A 24,011-nucleotide genomic window follows, 5' to 3' on the forward strand; every position below is an offset into this window, starting at 1 on the left:
TTGAATACCTGAAGCAGTGGTAAGAATAAGTATGGAGACGGGGCACTGTTTGGCTGTCATGCTCAAAAGACTGCTGGCATTTTTTAAAGGATGAGCACTCACTCTCAAGGAAGGACTTAGCCACCAGGAGAACAGATCTCACCCTTTCAACATGGCGACACAGTGGAGCTCACCAGTTATACGATGGGGAACAAACAACAGGAATTCTCAATTTGTCATTGCCGTTTAAAACTCAGACATCAAAAACAATATCCCCAAAACATTCAGTGGATGGTATAATCCCTTATCACCTGCACAGAACAAGCACATGCACTTTAACCTTTTAGTGAAAGCAACTTCCTACAGCCTGTTCTTCACAAAGAATCAAACCGGGCTCAGTAAGAAACTGAGTAGAGGCCAGGTGCGGTGGCTCAAGACTGTAATCCCAGCACTTTGGGAGGCCGAAGCAGGCGGATCACCTGAGGCTGGGAGTTCAAGACCAGCCTGACCAACATGGAGACACCCCGTCTCCACTAAAAATACAAAATTAGCCGGGCATGGTGGCACATGCCTGTAATCCCAGCTACTAGGGAGGCTGAGGCAGGAGGATCACTTGAACCTGGGAGGCAGAGGTTGCAGTGAGCTGAGATCGTGCCATTGCACTCCAGCCTGGGCAACAAGAGCGAAACTCCATCTCAAAAAAAAAAAAGAAAGAAACTGAGTAGAATATGAAAACCTTCTCCCACAGTATTACGGCCCATTTATAATTTACAGAAAAGGGAATTCTCAAAATAGCCTATTCTTGAACTGTCAGAAATATCTTTACTTTGAAAGTTTTTTTTAAGCCTGAACTGAACTGACACTGTATGAAAAATGGCCATCGCCCATCTTCACAGACTCCAGTCAAGGGAGATGCTTTCCTATTCTCTTCTATCAGCACCAAATATGGTCATCTTGACCTTCAAATCCATCACAAGGGCCCTGTCAGAGAAACAAATGGCAGGCCTAGAGCTCAACCTTATCAAGTTTCACTGAGTTGGTGCAGAATATAAAGTAGGAGAATGCTGATATGGAACCAAATCCCTGCACCCAAATGTTCCAGTCATCCCTGGCAAAAAAATAATAATAGCAATGCATAACTTTCTTTCCTTGAGGTTTTCGTTAGAGGTATTTTGTAGGTTACTTGGAGCATCTTAAAAAGAAAGACTGAAGTCATTGTGGCTGCATATGAATTTCATCACATCCTTGTCACAGGATGTTGGAATAACAGAAGAGGAACTTGTGAAATATACTCACCCCAGTGCTAAGATTACCACTATTAACACAGCCAGCCAGACAAGGGTTAAAGTATGTAATTCCATCTGATCCACAGACTGGCTCATACTCATGTATTTTACAGCCACAATTAACGTTGCAGCTTCCTGTCAGATTCCTATGGGGCATGGTGAGAGAAGGTCTAAGAGAGAAGAGAAGCAGATCATGAGCAACACTTACCAAAATAAAACTCATAGGAAAGGTCTTGAAATTAATAATTTGTCCATTTTAGAGAAAATATTCTTCCCATTTAATCAAAGCCATGATACCCTAAGTAGCCACCCTCAACAATTATTTTTGTGACTTTAAAACAAAACATAAAGAAAAATGTTTCAACTTTCTGGTACTACAGATTCAATTCTTTTTATCAAATTACTGCCCCACCTCAATTTCACCCTCCCTCTTGGTGCTATGAACCTGGTCTCAACATCTAGGATCTGCAATTCTAACCCTAATATAACTACTCACCCTGTAGGCATCAGGCTCTACATCTTAACAAATCTGTACCTCAATTTCTTTATAAAATGGAGGAAATACTTTTTAGTATTGAATCAATAACATCACTGTGAGCACATGATCACAGTTAAAACCCATCTATCCCAGTTATTAATACACGTTCCTTTGACCAAAAACTTATACTCTAGAATAAATTATCAAAGAAAGGCATGAGACTCTAGAAAATCAAAATGAAGTATTTTCAAAGATGATTAGGAATCACATTGCTAGTTTGATTTACACAACCAGAGAATAAAGATTAAGCAGTTCTTCACTCAGGATTGCCCAGGTGTGGATCCACAATCAGATATGGTGGGTTTCTTTTCTTGAGATCATGGTGTCTGATACAAAGAAATGATACCATATGAAAAGCTTGAAGAAAATAAATTCAGGCAACAAATATAGAGAGAAGGAAAGGCAGGTAAGGATATAGGCCTAGGGAGGGGAGTGTAAACAAACCGGTGGAAGAGCAGAGGAGCACCTGGGGGATCCACAGAAGAAAGAAAGGGGCTCTGTACTGCTCGTACCTAGTGACCACTTTTGTTTTTGTGACCACCAGTTTTGTGTATCACTGATGAAATGTTGTTCCCAAGACTATATGAGTTAGCAGTGGCAGATCCTTCATCCAACCACCCATTTATCCATTATCTACCCATTCAACAAATATTTTGGAATGTCTGTTATGTACCAGGTCTTATCTTTTTTAAAATAGATTTAGAGGGGGGGAACATAGTTTTGTCATATGAATATATTGTGTAGTAGTGAAGTTTGGTTAGTGAACCCATCACCTGACTAATGTACATTGTACTCAATAGGTAATTTCTCCCCCCTCAACTCCCCTCCCTCGCCACAAAGACTTTTCTTTTTGAGAAGGAGTCTCACTCTGTCACCCAAGCTGGAGAGCAGTGGCGTGATCTCCGCTCATTGCAAACTCTGCCTCCCAGGTTCAAGCAATTTGCCTGCCTCAGCCTTCCGAGTAGCTGTGATTACAGGTGCCTGCCACCACACCCTGCTAATTTTTGTATTTTTAGTAAAGACGGGGTTTCACCATGTTGGCCAGGCTGGTCTCGAACTCCTAACCTCGTGATCCGCCCGCCTCGGCCTCCCAAAGTGCTAGGATTACAGGCGTGAGCCACTATGCCTGGCCAAGACTTATCTTTAATGACTATGCTAGTACCACTTATACAGTAGTATAGCACATCCCAACCATGTGTGTAAATCGGTGTTTGTTCAAAGGTTTTTTCCTGTGGCTTATTTCAAACTTTGATAATGAGTCCTTAAATTTTAATGGGGGAAACAAATTCAAAACAATATTAAAGTCTTATCAAGAAGGCCTTCTAACAAGGCAAAAGGCAAATAAATTCTGTTTTTCATTCATGTCACTCCACAGAAAAAAAATTATCACAAGACTCTAATAATCATTACATTCACAAACTTCTAGTGTCATACCATTTTAAAGTTTGTATATACTTAAAAAAAAAATTATAGACTAGTGGGTCTCCACTGGGTCAATTTTGCCCCCCCAGGGGACCTTTGGCAATGTTAGGAGACAATCTTGGTTCTCACAGCTGAGGGGGTGCTACTGTCATCTAATGGGCCACTAGTTCCTACTGAGGTAGGAGATCAGCAGGACCTGCATTTCTGAGTCCTGTTCACAACCCTGCTGATCAAAACAGGGTGTAGCAAAGAAACTGACCAAAACCAGAAGGACGAAGATGGCAACCGAAGCGACCTCTAATTGCCTTCATGGCTCATTATATGCTAATTATAATATATTTGCATAAGACACTCCCACCAGCACCATGGTGGTTTATAAATGATGCCATGGCAAATGGCTCAAAAGTTACCTTATATGGTTCTGGGAACTCTCTGCCCCGTTTCCAGAAAGCTTGTGAATAACCTGCCCCTTATTTTGTACATAATTAAGAGTCAGTATAAATCTAGCCAGCCAGCAATCCACAAGTGCTTCTCTGGGTCATTTTGCTGTACATTGCTGCTCTAATAAACTTGCTTTCTTTCACTGCCAGCTTTTTCTCGAATTCTTTCCTGTGCAAAGCCAAGAACTCCCCCAAGCTGAGACCCAATTTTGAGGTTTTGCTGGCATCATTACAACGCACAGGAAGGGCCCTACCACCTCCCATAATAAAAAATTATCTGGCCCAAATGTCAATAGTGCTGAGGATGAGATACCCTGTTCTAGACCAATTTTCACACTGTTCAAGGAGGCAAAAAGCTTTCTTGAGTTTGGGAAATAGGCACAGTCCCCGGTCACCTTTGGGTATGTTTGCTTTTCTTATGAGATCGTAGTGTCTGATACGAATAAATGCTATGAAATGAAAGGCTCTAAGAAAATCAATACATGCAACAAATATAAATAGCAATGAAAGGAAGTGGGCATTCCTGAAAAAGTTATTAGGAGAGAAGGTGATCATGGTACACACACAAAAAGCTGCTGACATGGCTCATCCTTTACACTGTGCTGAAAATCATTTTTAAGAATAACGATGTTCTGTCTGATTGTCATTCACTCTCCAGAAAACAGACTGGATTCTAATAATAGCACCAATGTTTAAACCTGAGTAACACTAAGCAGTCTCTCATTAGCCAGACGTGAACCCATCATGAGAGCACGAAATGCACAAGGACGACTTACTGAAGGCTGCACTCATCCTTGTGCAAAGGGACTGTGCAGCTCCTTCCCCACAAACAAAAAGCATTTGTGGCAAGACATAAAATGCACAAGGGCTTCTTGCTGAAGGTAGTCCTCCAAATAAGAGGATTGTGTTAACTCAAGAATCAATGTAAGTGTTAATTTTGAGTGAGGCACGGGGCCTCGATAGCAAATACGTTATAACTGCGTAGTCCACAATGTAAGCCTGAGAGTCACACATTACATCTTAATATAAAAATGATGGAATTACAGAGCTAGAGAGATGGAGGCATCTCTGAGATTCTCTGGCAAACTTGGTAACTTTAAAGAACGGGAAACTGTAAGAGGTATCACGGCAAGCCTCACAATCACTGAGGCCTCAAGAAAACCAGCTCTGAGGAGACAGCAAAAAAGAAAACAAGAAGTAAAAACAACCACCTTGTTATCCAATCTTTGCTAAATCAATCACTCAGGGATCGATGCTTATGTAAAGTAATATATAACAGCAAGACAAACGATTGTTAAACATAATTCAAACTATTTCTGCGACAGGGTCATTATAGCTAAGTATGTAAGAACACAGTGGCCCTCAAAAACCACAACCACACCCCAGCAATTGTGTACCATCACCCTGCCCCAAGACCTAAAGAACACCTGAACTTCCCCACCTAAACATACTTCTCCTACATACTTCTACTGGTCTCTATAAACCAAAGAGAAGTCTCTTTTTGAGTTTTTCTCTATTAAAAAATATGACAAGTAGAAATCCATACATACTATGTTCAAGCCATAAAAGAACATGATTCCCACAGCACAGAGAGAGAGAGAGAGAGAGAGAGAGAGAGAGCCTGTTTAGCAAAAGATACTAATAAACTAGAACAGTGTCTGTCTTATAATTTCTTAATCTTCATCAATTTATCTCAGTCTTCAAGAAGACTTCAATGAGAATGTTTCTTTTCAACTCCATTTAAATTTTTGGCTTCATATTAGAACACTTCCTTGGCTATACAGAGCTATGCAACTTCGGGTTTACAAGTATTATTATCATCACCATAAGCATCATTATCATTTAAAACTAACATCAGCAGAACCCTACTTTTATTCCATGAATTGCACCCTGAGATCTCAACATAAGTTGTCTCATTCATTCCTCATGAGAATTGTCATTATTATTGCCATGCTTCCATCTTTCAGACAAGGAAATTGAAGGTTTGAGGGGATAGGCACTGCCAAAGTCACACAACTAGTAAGGGTCAGAAATGGATTTAAACCCAATTTTATCTTTCACCACAGCGTGCATCTGTAAGCCCCAACACTGGCAGGGAAGCTTTGTGTAACTGTCCCTCGTTTTACTTCCTCCAGCGCAGGTCTTCCGGGTGGCTTATTTCGCTTTCTTCTTCCTGGAGAAAGCTCTACTGCAGCTTTTCCGGCGCTCTGCTTTCAGTGTTCTTGAGTGTGAGTCAGAAAGAGCTGGGTTCAATTTCATATCCACAATTCACAAGTGCTGTGAATTTCAGATTTTATATTTGTAAAACAGATATCAAAATATCAGTAGCACACAGTTGTTGTGGGGGATTAGGCGGGTGAATGGATGGCCAGTGTCCAGCATTGTGCCTGGGATATAACACGCACTAAGATATTGGTGTGCTATCTTTCCACACTTAACAGAAGCAGGAATGAATAGCAGTAACACAATCACAAACATGAGGAGTGCAAAAGGCTACTGTGACATTTTTCCTTTCAAAAAGGATAGTCTTTAATTTACTCCTACAGAGAATGATGGGAAAAGAATTAGATGGAGATCTAGTTTCAGGCCTGACATTTAGTAGCTATGTGACCTTGGGCCAAATCTTTTCATCTATGGCTATTAAATACCCCTCCTGACTACACAAAGGAGAGCAAGAATAATCAACAAAGCGCAGTGTGTGATAGCATATGTGCTAGCATAGGTTTGGAAGAGGACTATAGTCAAGGAAGGTTGTGATTATCGTGTCTAATTGTTATTTTTATCATTAAAGCTCCTTTCAGCTTTGTAGACAACAAATTTAAACCAGGTATAACTTGAAACTTATATGTAATAACCCACAATGTGTACAAACTATCTCTTTAAGTCCAAAATCATTTCAAATAAAATAATGTGTCACTTATATGGCTTTTCAAAATATCTTTATTTATTATTAAAGTAATACATACTCATTGTAGAAATTTTTTAAAATACACAAAGACAAAAAAATTAAACTTGTGCATAGTGCTACCACCCAGAGATATCCACTTTTAATGCTTTTAGTATATTTTGTTCTGGTCTTTTTTCAATGTACACATAGATTAACATTAATAACATATTGCTACCAAGATTGTATGTAAAGTTTTAAATTCTATTTTTTCTCCTCCTAACCTTACATTATATTATGTTATGTTAATATGTTAATAGAACATATTTTAACATATGTATAGTCATAATATAACATAATATAACATATGTTAATATAAAGGTATAGAAAGGTAAACTTGGTCCTAAGTTTAATAATACTCATAGGCATTTTTGAAATAAAAACTTACCATGTTTTAAGATATATACCTTACAGACTTCATGTTGATTTCTTTAGATCTTTGTTACAAAATTTCAAACTTGGCAGAAAGAAAATTTGCTTATACTTTATATCCCCTTGATACTCCTAAAACCAAGTAAAACAAATGTTGTTTGTGTCTCCAAATAGAGCCAACTAAAGATGAACTCATATATTTACATCTAGAAATGAACTCTAAGCCTATCAATGAAAAGAGCTAGGATAATCCAAAAACATGTATATCAATGATCTTTTAAGCAAACTTCCTTTCCCTCTAATTCTCAGAAACTTCTGTTAAAATTAGTAGTATCTATAATAAATGATTTTGAATGGTGCTAAAATATTTAAACAATGGAGAAAAAACTCTTAAGCAAATTAAGCTACCCATGAGACACAGGCAAGGAGATGAATGGTTTGAATGATATAATTAGAGAATTTAGGAATGACCTAGCCAGAAACGCCAGTCACCTGGGAGGGCTGGTCCACTATCTAAAGACACCATGTTGTCCTATGGTAAAATCCAGTGTGGTGAGGAGGAAGCTGAGTTGTGCCTATGGCAAAGGTCTGAATTAACAGACTGTATTTATTTAATTTCTACAGTGTGAATATGATGGGACAATAAAGCTATATTCAGAGAAGATGCTTTAGGGAAATATTTTGGAGCTGGGTGGGACTGAGTGAATCATTCCATCCAACAGTCTCTGCCGAGAACAGAAAACTGAGAAAAATCTTCCTGGTCATTTGGTAGCTCAAGAAATTACCCTTGGAAAAGTTTCAGCTCAGTAGCTCAAGTCACCAAACCAGATAATATAATAGATTTTGCTTTAAGTTCAAAAAGATGGTAACTGATAAATGACAGATAGTTGTAGACAGTAAGTAAATACTAAGCGATTTATCAGCACATAGCCCTGGTTAAAAAGTCTTTACACGGACCTCAGACTTAACCCCATTTTGAAAAATTATTTGAAGAAAAGGCAGAGTGAGGGGCAATAATTCACATTACACAATGTATTTATGTAAAGCATCACTTAACCAAAGTTTCATGGTCAATGCCAGCTCTTTCGGGTCCAAGGTGATTAGGACACACCTGTGTGAAGTACAGTCTGGCAGCCACAGAGACGAAGCAAAACACATTTCTTAATTAAAACTGGAGGAAAATTGTGGGTGCTGGGAATGTAATTACGTGAGTTGGAAATGGGCCAGGATTTTGCTAGAGCTCTTAGGATCTTTCAAAATGAAAACTCATCAGATTTTTAAGTCTGAAGTTTCTATTTTGTTTTATGAGGGTTAGAATACCTAACATGAAATCTACCTCCTTAACAAAGTTTTAAGTGTACAATACAGTATTGTTGACTCTAGACATGATGTTGAACACCAGATCCCTAGAGCTTATTTACCTTGCTTGACTAAAACTGTATGGTTCCTGATTAGTAATGACCCATTTCCCAATCCCCCCAGCCTTGATGACCACCATTCTAACTCTTTGAGTCTATGAATTTGACTCTTTTAGATACCTCATGTAAGTGAAATCTGTGACCAGCTTTTTTCACTCAGCATGATGTCCTCAAGGTTCATCCATGTTGTTGTATATTGCAGAATTTCCTTCTTTTTTAAGGCTGAATAGTGTTCCATTGTACGTATGTAATCATGTGTCACTTAATGACAGGGACACATTCTGAGAAATACATCATCAGGTGATTTCATCGCTGTGCAAATGTCATAGAATGCACTTACACAAACCTAAGTGGTCTAGCCTACTACACTCCTAGGCTCTATAGTATAGACTATTGTTCCCAGGCTACAAACCTGTACAGCATGTTTGTGCACTGAATACTGTAGGCAATTATAACACAATGGTAAGGAGTTGTATGTCTAAACATAGGAAAGGTACAATAAAAATAAAGTATAAAAAATAAAAAATGATACACCTGTATAGGGCGTTTATCACGAATGGAGCTTGCAGGACTAGAAGTTTCTCTGTGTGAGTGAGTGCATGGTGAGTGAGTGGTGAGTGAATGTGAAGGCCTAGGACATGACCGTGCACTGCTATGGTCTTCATAGACACACTGTACACTTAGGCTACACTAAACCCATTAAAAACCGCTGTTCTTTCTTCAATAATAAATGAACCTTAGCTGACTATAATTTTTTTACTTTATACACTTTGTAATTATTTTTTAGCTTTTTGATTCTTTTGTAATAGCATTTGGCTTAAAGCACACATTGAACTATAGTACAAAAGTATTTTTTCTTCATATCCTTATTCTAAAAGCTATTTTCTTTTTCTTTTTTTTTTTTTACTGTTTTAACCTTTTTGTTAAAAACTATGACACAAACACACACATTAGCCTACACCTACACAGGGTCAGGATCATCAGTATCACTGTCTTACACCCGCACCTCTCATCCCAACATCTTCAGGGTCCATAACATGCATGGAGCTGTCATCTCCTAAGAGAGCAATGCCTTCTTTTAGAATACCTTCTGAAGGACCTGCTGGAGGCTGTTTCCCAGTTGACTTTTTTAATACGTAGAAAGAGTATGCACTAAAATAATGATTAAAAGTATAGTATAGTAAATGTGTACACCAATAAAAACAGATGCTTATTATCAAGTACTAGGTACTCTACACAACTAGATGTGCTGTACTATTGCAGGACTGCCAGCACAGTAGGTTTCTTTATAATAGCATCACTCCAGACTTGTGAGCAATACATTGCACTTCGACCTTATGACTACAGCATCATTAGGCAATAGAAATTTTTCAGCTCCATTGCAATCTTATGCGATGACCATTGTATATGTGGCCCATCGTTGACTGAAACGTTGTTATGTGATGCATGAACATACCACATTTTCTTTGTCCATTCACCTGTCTATAGACATTTAACTTGTTTCCATATCTTGGCTATCAAATCTGAATTTTCTAAGAAAACCACTAATAACACATCAGGTTCATTCTACAAAAAGACCGTGATTACGTTTTGGCTTCACAGGAAAAGCTCATTCTCCTAAAACATCCCAACTCCATCCCAGGCACTTAGGTGATTCACGAGTACTTGATACTAATCAAAGAAGGGTCAGTCATTAAGTCCTTCTAATGTTAGAAAATTCACCATGCCCGTAAACCTGAAGCCCTTCACATAAACTTTAATGAATAGAAATGACTTATATAGAATGTTTTCTTCTTTGTATCTTTTTCTTCTGTCAGAATAGTGTAATAATCAAAAGTATTGCAGCATTGCATCCAGAATCAAAGAAACTTAATTTCAAACCCTAGCTCAGCCATTTTCTAGCTGTGTGACTTCAAGCAAGTTATTTAACCTCTCTGAGACTTTATCCTCATTGAAATATCATTAAATAGTTACTATCAAGTGCTTACTATTTATGCATTTTATCCCATTTTATCCTCCCTATAACCCTAAGAGATAAGTACTATAATTGATCACATCTTAATGTTGAAGAAATTGAGGCACAGAAAGGTTAAAGAATTGGCCAAGTATCTTACTTAATCCTCACATCAATCCAACTAGATAGATACTATCTGTAGTCTCACCTTAAAAATGTAGAAACCAAGCCCAGAAAAGTCAAATAACTTGCCCACACCCAGACAGCCAGCAAGGCTAAGGTGAAAATCTAGACTGGCTGATGTGAGAGCCACAGAGCAAATGCTGTAGGCATGCAGAGCACGTAGCATGACGCCTGTAACTCAGCTTCTCTGAAATACCAGAAAACCATGCAGTATTGAGAAGTAGACACATCCCCAATAGCTCACCCAGCAAGAAGGTTGTGTGTGCATGCAGTTGCGTACATGCATGAAATACACGATTTAAAACAGCAACTCAGTGAGGTGTTCAGAAAGAATGCAAACTCTGACATAAATCATCTACATATGATTCAGCTCCACTCCTTATTAACTGATGAGTTTGGATAAATCACTTAATTTCTCAGGTTCTTTAACTAAAACATAGATAATGACATAAACAGTACAGGGGTGTCATAAGCATAAGACATGTATAAGTGCCAATCACACTGAACCAAACATATACCTTACAAAGACTCCTCTCTTCACTGCCACTCCCTTCATCTTTCTCTTTACTGACTTGAAAGGGGAAAAAAAGCCACATGCAAGTCTTAAAATCATGCAGAACGAGAAATAGTTTTTACTAGGCAGGCCAGCCACATACTGTTGAGCAGGTTGTACACTAAACAAGGGCACCCAGCCAAGGGAGCAAAGTTAAAATGTAGCTCACACCCTGCTTGAAGAAAGGATTCCATTTTTGTTCACAAAAGGTATCTGCTACTCTAAAAGTGGCACGCCTATGCAGCTGCATCACCCAGTAGTGTTTTCATTAAGTCATTCTAGACTATATTCCTAGGACTTGGGAAACCAGAAAAATTCTCCATGGAAACTGGGTTATTCTTTTGCTACAATTTATAAACTTCCTTTAAAGTCAGACTGCAAATACTAAAACAATTGGGTCCTTGCCACAGTTTCCAGCACTCTTAATCAGGTTACTTGTTCTAGATTAATAAGTAAGAAAAGGTGTACCGTAATTCATGGATTCGATAATAAAGATGTAAATTTTCGTCGAGTTCATAAGAGTTGCAGCCTCACTATATGAGTAACATCCCTGAACTGAGATAGGTGCCAGACATTCGTTCATCTATTAAAGAAGAAAATGGAATTGCTCTGCATGATCTAGAAGGAAAGGGAGTAGAGATAAGAAGCTAATTTTTTTCAGCATATTCAAAGTGCTAGATTCTGTGCTAGGAAATATGAGAACCTTCCCGATATCATTCTCATTATCAAAACTACAAATATTTGTTTAAAATATTCACATGATTTAAACTAAAGGTTGCCAGGCATGGTGGCTCACATCTGTAATCCCAGCACTTTGGGAGGCCGAGGCAGGCAGATCTCCTGAGGTCAGGAGTTCAAGACCAGCCTGGCCAACATGGTGAAACCCCACCTCTACTAAAAAATACAAAAATTAGCCGGGCATGTTGGTGGGTACCTGTAATCTCAGCTACTCAGGAAGCTGAGGCAGGGAGAATTGCTTGAACCCAGGGGGCGGAGGTTGCAGTGAGCTGAGATTGTGCCACTACACTTTAGCCTGAACAACAGAGCAAGATTCCGTCTCAAAAATAAAAAATAAATCAACGAAAGGTTGAGGATGAGAGGAGGAGACATTGACTTCTCTCTCTCTTTTTTTTTTTTTTACCCTTCTGCGCTACTTTAATGTTTTCAACCGAATGTATGAGTAATTATGCTGGTAACCACGAAAGATGAACTTTAATTATGCTTGTAACCAGGAGAGACTGACATTATCACCAGTTTTAAATATGAGAAACCCAAGACTCAATAAATATTATGTAACTTTTTTGCAAGGTCACATGGTTAGAAAATGATGGAGCCAGTACTTGCCTTTGAAAACAATACTGTGTGAGACAAATGAGTTTGAGGGGATGGAAGAAAGAAGTTCAGAAAGTTCACTCTTCATAACTTCATCTGTAACTAACATGGGCCACTGGGCTGTCTGCTAAGAAAAACAAGACCGGGGCATGATAAAGGACTTGAAGAAATGGGTTCAAATATAAAAACAGAGCCACCATCATGGGCATGAGAAGGAAAGCTGACTGAGATGAAGTAAATGGATTGCTCAGCAAAGATGAGGGCCTGCTAAGATTGGAACTCATAAATTTGTAATGGAGCCAATCAGCACAATTATATAATTTTTCCCAGGAGTGCTGGGCAAGCCCAGCCGCAGTTGATTCCAGATGGATGAGGCAGGTGTGGTGTTAAGCCGGGGTTTTAAGAATCTTAAGGAGACTTGCTGTTTAAAAGCAGGTAAGACATGGACTGTGCCTTCCGTTCCCTTCTGAGAACACACTTGAAATAAAAGCAGAGTAGGGTTAAAAGGAAAGCGTGACACCAAACTTCACAAAAATGGCAAGTAGATAGGGATGGGTTTATGTGAAACAGGCAGAGGCTGCCTTGGAGGAATAGGAGCCAGCCTGCCCGATCAAATCTCCACGGGTTCTGAGCTCAAAGTGAGCAGATGCGACAGAGGGCAAAAGTGAGAGGTGGAGAAACCACCGTGGGCCTCCCTGGAGATCTAAGGAAGAGAAAATTGCATCAATGAGCCCTTCCATTCTCATTTATCCGTTCCCTCCCATCTCCAATTTACGGCCCAGACATTCTTCAGAAGTGCTTCTCTAAGGAAACTGGAAGAAATGTAAAAAGCTAAACTTCTGCTCTAGATGTTGACAACTCTGAATAAAATCCCCTCATTCTTGTATTTGAGGTAGAGGGAGAGGAAAGACACCATCTGAGATATGCTAGGCTGAGTATTGTCACCTGCAAAGCCCAGAATAAACAAACACAAAAATTGATTCTTTAAAACAAAATGATAAAATGCAAGGCACGAAAACAAAGTAAAAAAAAAAAAAGATTATAATTGTATGTGCAGAGAGATCTGAGAAGACATTATTCCATAAAACAACACCAGAATGCTATGAAAAGGGAATACTCAGAATACAGCAAAGAAAAAAAATCCTCAAAATAAAAAATGTACATAAAGATAGAAAACAAGGCTTAAAAAAATCTCTCAGAGCAAAAGACAAAAGCATGCAATATGAGAGAATAAATTAAAATTAAACACACAGGCAACCAGTCCATACGTTCCATCATCTGATTAGCAGGAGTACTAGAGAACACAGGAAAAAGAGAAAAAGAGTTTAAAAAAAAAAAAAGACATGTGTTGCATTAAAAGGGTTCAGAAAGTGCCTAGTACAATGAATGAACAAAGTCCTGTGCCGAGGCACTCATTCATTCATTCATTCACACAACAAATATCATACATGTTTCAGACGGTGAGGATGCAACTGTTATATAGATAGCTGGGCCGCGCATGGTGACTCATGCCTATAATCCCAGCTACTCAGGAGGCTGAGGCAGGAGAATCGCTTGAACCTGGCAGTTGGAGGTTGCAGGGTTGCAGTGAGCCAAGATTGTGCCACTGCACTCCTGCCTGGATGACAGAGCGATATTCTGTTTCAAAAAAATCATATATATATATATACACACACACACAGCTCTACAAACTGTGCCCAAGGAGTTCATATTTTAGACAGAGGGGAAAAAAGCAAAGCAAATCATTAAATGAGATCATTTCAGATAATGTTAAGTGCCATAAGGAAACCAGGAAGAAATAATGTAATCAAGAGTGGGGGAACAGTGGGCTCCCCTAGATTGGGCAGAGATGGAAAGCCTCTCTGAGAAGGTGGCATTGGGATTATAAGAAGCCTCCAGCCATGACAAAATCTGAAGGTAAAGCATTCCTTATGAAATTTCACACCACTTTGAAAAAAAGTATTCTGAAAACTTCCAAATAAAGTTAGCCACAGAGAAATGAGAACTAAGGCTGAAATTACATTTCTTTTTTTTTTTTTTTTTTTTTTTTTTTTGAGACGGAGTCTCGCTCTGTTGCCCAGGCTGGAGTGCAGTGGCCGGATCTCAGCTCACTGCAAGCTCCGCCTCCTGGGTTTACGCCATTCTCCTGCCTCAGCCTCCTGAATAGCTGGGACTACAGGTGCCTGCTACCTCGCCCGGCTAGTTTTTTTGTATTTTTTAGTAGAGACGGGGTTTCACCGTGTTAGCCAGGATGGTCTTGATCTCCTGACCTCGTGATCCACCCGTCTCGGCCTCCCAAAGTGCTGGGATTACAGGCTTGAGCCACGGCGCCCGGCCGAAATTACAGTTCTTATCAGCAACAGAAAATGTTAGATGACAAATAAAGCAATGGTTTCAAAGTCCCCAGAAAGATACTTTTTTAATTTTTACTCATTTGTTTTAATTCATTTTTTTAAACGTATTTTAGGTTCGGGGTACATGTGCAAGTTTGTTATATAGGTAAATTGTATGTTAAGGGGGTTTAGTGGACAGATCATTTCATCACTCAGGTAATCAGCATAGTACTCAACGGGCAGTTTTTCAATCCTCTCCCTCCTTCCACCCTCTGGTGTTAGGCCCCAGTGTCCATTGTTCCATTCTTTGTGTCCATGTGTACTCAATGTTTAGCTTCCACTTACAAGTGAGAACACGCGCTATTTGGTTTTCTGTTCCTGTGTTAGTTTGCTTAGGATAATGGCCACTAGCTCCATCCATGTTGCTGCAAAGGACATGGTCTCATTCTTTTTTATGGCTGCATAGTATTCCATGGTGTATATGTACCACATTTTCTTTATGTAGTCTCTCATTGACGGCCATTTAGATTGATTCCATGTGTTCGCTATTGTGAATCATACTGCAACGAACATATGTGTGCATGTGTCTTTATGGTACAATGATTCATATTCCTTTGGATATATAACCAGTAATGGGATTGCTGGGTTGAATGGTAATTCTGTTTTAAGTTCCTTGAGAAACCATCGAACTGCTTTCTACAATGGCTAAACTAATTTACACTCCCACCAGCAGTGTATAAGCATTTCCTTTTCTCCACAACCTTGTCAGCGTCTGTTATTTTATTACTTTTTAATAATAGCCATTCTGACTGATGTGAGATGGCATCTCACTGTGGATTTGATTTGCATTTCTCCAGTGACTAGTGATGTTGAGCATTTTTTCATATGCTCATTGGCTGTGTGTAGTCTTCTTTTGAAAAGTACCTTCTCATGCCCTTTGCCCACTTTTCAATGGGGCTGACAATTTTTTAACCTAGATTTCTATGCCTGCTTAAACTACCACTAAAGAACAAAGATGCTTTAATATGCTCACAGGCTCAGAAAGACTTCCTTCCCATGTACCCTTTCCATGGAAGTTATCTAAGGTTTTTTCTGGCAAAATGAGGAGTTACCAAATAAACAAACAAACAAAAACTAGTGGATACAACTGAGAAAACTTCTGAAAGGAGGACCCAGGGTGTAAGTTATGTCAACTGAGCAAGCAGTCCAAAGTGAAGCAGGAGGATGGAATTCAGGGAAACAGGAAGATTCAGTAAAACAGAAAGCATGATTGAGAACTTAGAAAAACATATGGGCATGATCAAGGCAAGCAGCAAGAGAAAGAAGAGGCCCTTAGACCTCAAGGACAGTAATACAAGAAAGATATGGTCCAACTATGACACCATTTTAAGCAAATTCCCATCCCTTCTCTACTTAGGTAACTGCTCCTTCCCTCATACTCCCTGTTTTCTGGAGAAAATGAACCAAAGGCTCTGGCTTAAAAGCACCACACATAAAGGAGAAGTTCAGTGAGATGCTAGAATGATGACAGGGAACTTAGGTAAAAGCCTGCAAAATGAACAGTGAGGACCCAGGCCCATTCCCCCGACTCTCAGCTCTAGGATGCCAGCAGCAAGGCTTACAACCCTGTAGTCCTCCCCAGCAGGGCCCCAGCAGGAGAGAAAGGAGCATCTGTCTCTTGAGGAACTGAAGCACCTCAGAGGTAAGCCCTTGGGTCCTGACACTGCAGCACCGTAATGAAAACTCCAGCTGCATCCACCTTCCACAGCGAGACCTACCAGATAACAAGCCCTACCCTCATACACACACAGCAACTGCTCAGCTTTTTAAGTTCTCATTCTTCAATACCAAGAGCACGCTAAGGATCACCAGAAATTTGAACAGAGCTGCTAACACAATCAAGACAGCAAAATAAACCGAAAGTAGGCTCTCATAGGACACAGAGACAAATTAGGAAAGAAAATGAAATCTAAATAATGTTGGAAAAGTAAGAGAAAATATTCCACTCATGAAGCAAGATGGTTAGAAACAAGGGACAATCTGAAATCAAGCAAGAATTTTGAAATTAAAAATATGATAGGCTGGGTGAGGTGGCTCACGCCTGTAATCCCAGCATTTTGGGAGGCCAAGGTGGGCAGACTGCTTGAGCGCAGAAGTTCAAGACCAGCATAGGCTACATAGAGTGACCACATCTCTACAAAAAACTATCCCAGTGTAGTGGTGGACACCTGTAGTGCCAGCTACTCAGGTGGATGAGGGGGAAGGATCACTTGAGTCCAGGAGGCTGAGACTGCAGTGAGCCATGATCGTGCCACTGCACTCCAGCCTGAGTGACAGAGCAAGATCCTATTTCAAAAAAATAAAAATGACAGCCAAAATAAAGAATTCAACAGAGGACTTAGAAGATAAAATGCAAGAAATCTTTTTAAAAAGTAGAACAGAAAAGGACATATGAAATGATGATAAATAATAAGGAAAGGAGGATATGAGAGTGATTTGGCTGTGACACCTGCCACCACATTGATTATCAGGGTTGATTCGGTTGATCTGGCTGAATAGACGGGTGTCCCCTGCCTCCCTCACCGCTCCACCTGTGTCCCTCCTGAAGCTGCACACTTGGTCAAAGAGGACAACCTTCTCTGATAGAGGAGGATCATTCTTTGGTCAAAGGCATACAAAAAGTTGCCAGTACCTCCAAACAAGAATAAGAACAGGAGAGATCAATGAAAGGGAGAAAGAAAAAAATGGCAAGGAGAAAAAAGAAATTAAAGTTTAAAAACAGACCTGTAAAATACAGCCTCCAGTCAGAAAGAGCTCACCACGTGCCTAGCAAAAAATCAAAATGATCCATCTCAAAACACATCATAGTGAAATTCTGAAATACTAGTAATAAAAGGAAGCTCCCAGGAAGGAAAAATACATCTCCTACAAAGCATTGGGAAAAAGAAAAGCCAGACTTCCAACAAGAGCATTAGAAATTAGATGACAATGGGGCAAAAACTTCAAAACTCTGAGTAAAAATGACTCATCCAAAATTTCAGCCAAATTGGCAATCAAATGTAACAGTGTGTATGTGTGTGTATATCTCTATATATAATATTTATCAATATATATAATAAAAAAGTCTCCCAAAAAAAACAAAGTTACAGCCTATACAGCCTTTTTGTAGCTACTGGAGGATGTGCTCCATCAAAATGAGGGAGTAAATCAAAAAAGAGGACTCCACAGAGTCCAAAAAACAAAGGATAAATACAGAGAGAGGCAAAGGAATTCTCAGGATGACAGCCGGGCAGCCAGTCCAGAAACATTGTGTCCAGATGAGAGTAGGGGGACTGTGGGCCCTGCATAGATGACTCCAAGGAGTGGGCAAATGGAACCATGAGCTTATCAAATAGGTGGAAGGTCATGTTGAGATATTTTTTGAGCTCTCAGAGGGTGTGGGAAACTAGATGCAGATTCAAAGAAACCAAAGTAAATGAAAATAAGGTAATTATTAATTCCAGGAAATTAATTACAGAAAATCAGTGTTACACAAATAAGGAAATCTAATCATGATACTGTAAACCAAAAATAAAATTCTAAGGCCCCCCAACGAACTGAATGGACTTCCTCCTCAGCCAGGGCTCTTTTAAAATTTAACCTGAGATACCAGTTCAGACCAGGATGGGAAGTGGGGAATCTGGCATGCCTCACTATACCTCTCCAACATTAATATCAACACAGACTTGAAGTCTGATAAGAAACATTTCACAGCCTATTCTCTCTGAAGCCTGCTTCTGGAAGGCTTCCTCTGCAAATAAGAACTTGGGTCCCCACAGTCCTTCATCTCAACCCAGACATTCTTTCCTACGGATCCCAGGTCTTCAGATAAACTCAACCAATTGTCATCCAGGAAATTTTTTAATCTACCTATAAGCTGGAGGCCCCTGCTTCGAGTTGTCTCGCTTTTCTGGACCAAACCAATGTACTTCTTAAATGTATTTGATTGAAGTCTCATGTCTCCCTAAAATGTATAAAACCAAGCTGTACCCCAACCTCCTTGGGCACATGTTCTCAGGACCTCCTGAGGGCTGTGTCCCAGGCCACGGTCATTCATAGTTGGCTCAGAATAAATCTCTTCAAATATTTTACAGAGTTTGACTCTTTTCATTGACAATACATATGTCATAAATTTAACATGAAAATACCAAGAAAGGATTTGACCACAATTTGTAAAGTGAAGCTTCCCATTTGCCAAGCTAGGAAGTCACAAATAATACCTTAGTTTGATTAATTTATATAGTATTTCTGAAAAATACAGAGATACATTGCAAAAGAAACAGCTAAAAAGAATTTAAAATTATTGCCCCTGCAAATCAGAGTTAGTCATAAGACTGCTGTGTTTTTGTTATGAACTTTTTAATTCTATTTATGTTCTCTAATTTTAATAAAAAAATAATTTGATAGAAATAGAAATTATTCTTAATTTATTAGTGATGACTAATGACAAGAGCTAGCCTTCAGTGCCTCACATTAGCTGAGAGCTTTACACATGTTACATACATAACCCTTGCCCACAACCTTCTAAGATTGTTGCTAACATCACCCCAATTTACAGAGGTAGATATTGAGGTTTAGCGTTAAGCAACCAGCCAAGCAGAGTCAAGATCCAAATTCTAATTCCACTCCAGAACCTGAGTTCTTATTCTATACTGCTTGTCCATTTTTGAAGACTTTATTTTTGTGCCATCCTATTAGGCACTATGAGGAAGCCACATACCCAGTGCACGCATCTTACACATACACACACCGATGTCTTCTGGTAGAAAAAATAACCCCCAGGACAAAAGATAGCACAGTATTCTGTAATCTAAATAAACTCTGATTTGTTATTCCTTCTCCTCACCCCCAAACATTCTAAATTGGCTAGATGAAATCAAAGCTTTTGTTATTCAAATGCAAAGTGGAACATTTTATAACATAAAACTCCACTGAGAAACAAAAGGAAACAGAAGTGTTTCTTGGCACCAAGCACCAAAACTTGGACAATGAAGCTCTGTTAAATGAGCAGATCCTAACAAAAATACATGTAGTTAAGAAGTAAAGGTTGGCTGGGCACAGTGGCTCACGCCTGTAATCCCAGCACTTTGGGAAGTTGGGGCGGGAGGATCATTTGAGCTCAGGAATTTGAGACCAGCGTGGGCAACAAAGTAAAACCTTGTCTCTACAAAAAATACAAAAACTTAGCCAGACATGGTGGTGCATGCCTGGAGACCCCCTCTACTCAGGAGACTGAGGATAGAGGATCCCTGGAACCTGGGAGGTTGAGGCTGCAGTGAGCCATGAGTACACCATTGCACTCCAGTCTGGGGGACACAGAGAGACGCTGTTTCAAAAAGAAAAGAAAAAAGAAATAAAAGTTAAGGTTTTCATAACTCTCACAGAAGAGCTTTCCACCTTTTTTTGGTGAGGCTGTGGGGAAAACAGCACTCATATCCATTGCTGGTGAGGGCAAAAATTGGTACAATACCTGTGGAGGTAATTTGGTACTATTTATTCAATCTCACTTCTGAGAATTTATCCTGTACATACAGAGCACACAAGAGAAGTGATAAATGCCTTGAAGTTATTTATTGCAGCATTGCTTTTAACAACTAAAAATTAACTGGGCATGGTGCCATGTGCCCATAATCCCAGCTATCTGGGAGGCTAAGACAGCAGGCTCACTTGAGACCAGGAGATCGAGACCAGTCTGGGTAACATAGTGAGACATAGACATAGTGAGACCATGTCTATAAATATATAGATAGATAAATAAATAAATACAATTAAAGATTAGGAACAACCCACTGCCCACCAAATGGGGGCAGGTTAAATACAAAGTGGAATACAATGGAATGCTATGCAGTGGTTAAAGGTAGTACTTATGGGCACAAACACTGTAGCCAGATTGCTTGAGGTTAAGTCTTGGGTTCTGGGCAGTGCCACACTGGAGGCAGCCACCCTGGATGACAAGATTCTACTGTGAAATTCTAAGGGATTTTGTCAATTGTTTGTTTAACACAACTATTTTTAAAAATTATATAAACATATAATTAAATGATATTAAAGACAAGGATAATAAATACGTAAAATTCATCACCTTCTAATTATTTTACTATTATCTATGCTGTTGTCTAGGCTATTTCAGTCTATTCTACCTGTATGATAGAAACATTATACAATGGTGTGTGACTGAGCACCTCCTCCCAACTCAGTGTTCAGGGTCAACAAGTTGATGACATGAAATCATCCACAGAGGTGTATTTACATCTCAGAATTGACAAATGCTACAAATCAAGGCTTTTGTTTACTTTTTACTTTTTGTATAAATGGGTTACCACTATGTTGCCCAGGCTGGTCTTGAACTCCTGGTCTCAAGTTATTCTCCTGCCTCAGCCTCCCCCAAGTGCTGCGATTACTAGTCTGGGCCACTGCACCAGCCTTGAGCCTTTTTTAGACAGCCATTTAAACATTTGTCAGCAGTCCACTGGTTACATGTGATTAGTACCTCCGTTTTGCTATCTGTAAACTCAGGATGATAACAGCACCTGTTTGATAGGGTTATTGAGAGGATTCATGGATTAACATATGTCAAGCACTTAAGAGAATGCTCAGACTGCAATACAGTCATGGTAAGGGGGAGTTATGCTTCAGATTGTTACTACCAGTACAGAAAGATCTCCAAGCTATATTGTTCCATTTTTTTAAAGTATGCATGAATGCTCTATTTTAGATACAAAAGAGGGACAATTGAAAATACATATCCACAGCACCTTCAATAAAGAAGCCTTGGAAGGATATGCAAAAAATGAATGAAAGGGGTTACCTGTTTCATCTTCGGTTGGAGGAATGGGAAGAGCTAGGTGGATGGAGGACTTGAGTAAGAGCAAGAGGTTTCATCGTACCTTGTATTTCCATTGAATTTTATGTTTTTGAGCTACAGAAACACATTCCCCATTCAAAACATTACAATAAAAACTGAACAATTTTCATTAATCCAATAAGCATTTCATCCTCATCTGATGTAATTAAAATGCTATGAAAGTCCCTCTGTGAGGGTCAGAAGGGGCACAGAGGAAGACGAGACCCTGGCTTCTGCTCTGCAGGAGTGCATGCTCCACTTGGAGAGGCAGAGCACACAGAGAACACAAGGGAGAACAGCTTGGAGGGAGGGGTGCGAGTCTGACTGCAGATGCACAAACACCATGGGGCTTTGCACCTCCATCATGCAGATATGACGCGGTTCTTAAGAGGTACTTACCCTGTTGTATAAGGGATGTTTATGCCCCCTAGATTAATGCTTTCACATCCAACAATAAATAGGGTTGAAAAACACAGTAAAGACACACCACTGCAGATCATTGCTAGTTTTGCAGATTCTCTGGCACCAAGTTTCAATTTTTTGATAATGTAGCCTCCGAGGACAATACCAACACCAGCACTGGGAACGATAATAACCCCTGGGGAGAAGAGAAGGAGAGGATTAATTTGAACTCATGTACACTATTATTCATCTTATCTATTCTGTCTCTTGCTCAGTAGTACTAAGGTAAAGAATCAAAAACTACTGTAATCAATACATCTTCATTGTGTTTGATTTTATAGTATAATAATATTTTCAACACATACAATCAACAATGGACTCACATCCAGATTTCAATAAAAACTTTTATACAGCAATAAAATAAAGACAAGCAACCCATTACAAAAGTGAGTAAAACTTGAGTAAGTTCTTCACCAAAGACAAAATCCAGACAAACAATAAACACGTGAAAGGGGGTCAACCTCATTACACAGAAGGAAATACAGATGATGCATCTAACATAGAAATGATAAATACTCAGGCGACAGGTACCCTCAATACCCCAATTTGATCATTACACATTCTATGCATGTCACGACATTCCATGTGTACCTCATAAATATGTATGAATGTAATGTATAAAATAATTTTTTTAATTTGAAAACCACAGTGAAATACCACTACACACCAATCATGTTGGTGAAAATTGTAAAGTCTAAAAATACCACACGTTAAAGATGTAACGTAATGGGAACTCTCAACACATTGGCAGGATGTAAATCTCAACACTCACTTTGAAAAACAGTTTGGCATTATCTGGTAGAGTTGAAGATATACACACCCTGTGGCAATCAAATCCATTCTTGGATCTATACCCTGAAAAAACTTGTGCTCGTGGGTACCAGAAGAAATGGACAAGATATTTGAAGCACTGTAATAGTAAAAAAACTGGAAATAAACCAAATGTCCATTAATAAATATATCATGTATAGTATATCTATATAAAGGAGTGCCTCTATACACTCATTAAATGGAAAGAAATGTAGCTACACACAGCTTTGTATGATGAATTATACAAAGACAATGATGAACAGAAGGAACCAAATGCAACAGAACGCACATGACATGACTACGTTGGTATGAAGTTCAACAACTTGTAAAACTAAACAGTATTGTCTGGGAATGCACAAACAGGTAGTACAACTATGAAGAAAAACCAGGAGTAATTAACACAAAAGCCAAGATAGCACAGGGATTCATGGTATCAGGAAGGGATGAAGGAGGTTCCTCTGGTGCTGAAAATACTTCATGCCATGACCTGGGTAATAGTTACTGCTGTAGTCTGAATGTCTATGTCCCCAAAAAGTTCACATGATGAAATCCTAATCCCCAAGGTGATTAGGAGGTGGGACCTTTGGAAGGTGATTAGGCCACAAGAGTGGGAGGCCTGATGAATGGGATTCGTGCCATTATAAAAGAGGCCTGAAAGAGCTACCACACCTTTCCATGTGAAGTTACATGGTGGGAGGTCACATGTGAGAAGACAGCCTTCTATGAGAAATTGGGCCCTCCTTCACCACACAGGGCCAGGGCCTTGTTGTTGGACTTCCCAACCTCCAGAACTGTGAGAAACAAATTTCTGTTGTTTAGCATCCACCCAGTCTATGGTAATTTTGTTACAGCTACCTGAATGAACTAAGACAGTTACACTGTGTTCACTTTATAATTATTTCTAAATTATGTTTAATGTACTTATGGGTAAGTTATTTTTCACTGTGAAAAAATAAAGAAATTGGCCAGATGCAGTGGCTCACACCTGTAATCCCAGCACTTTGGGAGGCCAAGGCTGGCAGATCAGTTGAGGTCAGGAGTTTGAGACCAGCCTGGCTAACATGGCAAAACCATGTCTCTATTAGAAATACAAAAATTAGCC

The 24,011-nt window shown here is 39.3% G+C and overlaps 1 protein-coding gene across 2 annotated transcripts in view; it reads right to left on the reverse strand.

The window, feature by feature from the left end:
• SLCO5A1 (solute carrier organic anion transporter family member 5A1) overlaps window positions 1-24,011 on the reverse strand; it is a 159,171-nt gene that overhangs the window by 13,851 nt on the left and 121,309 nt on the right. For both annotated transcript variants that reach the window (XM_038000417.2, XM_008000825.3), the window contains 2 exons: window positions 22,037-22,235; window positions 1,276-1,435 (listed from right to left, as the gene is read on the reverse strand). In XM_038000417.2, coding sequence (XP_037856345.1) covers window positions 1,276-1,435; window positions 22,037-22,235 — 359 coding nt within the window. The remainder of the gene's footprint in view (window positions 1-1,275; window positions 1,436-22,036; window positions 22,236-24,011) is intronic.

The sequence above is a fragment of the Chlorocebus sabaeus genome, chromosome 8 (assembly GCF_047675955.1).
Source record: "Chlorocebus sabaeus isolate Y175 chromosome 8, mChlSab1.0.hap1, whole genome shotgun sequence".
NCBI lineage: Eukaryota > Metazoa > Chordata > Mammalia > Primates > Cercopithecidae > Chlorocebus > Chlorocebus sabaeus.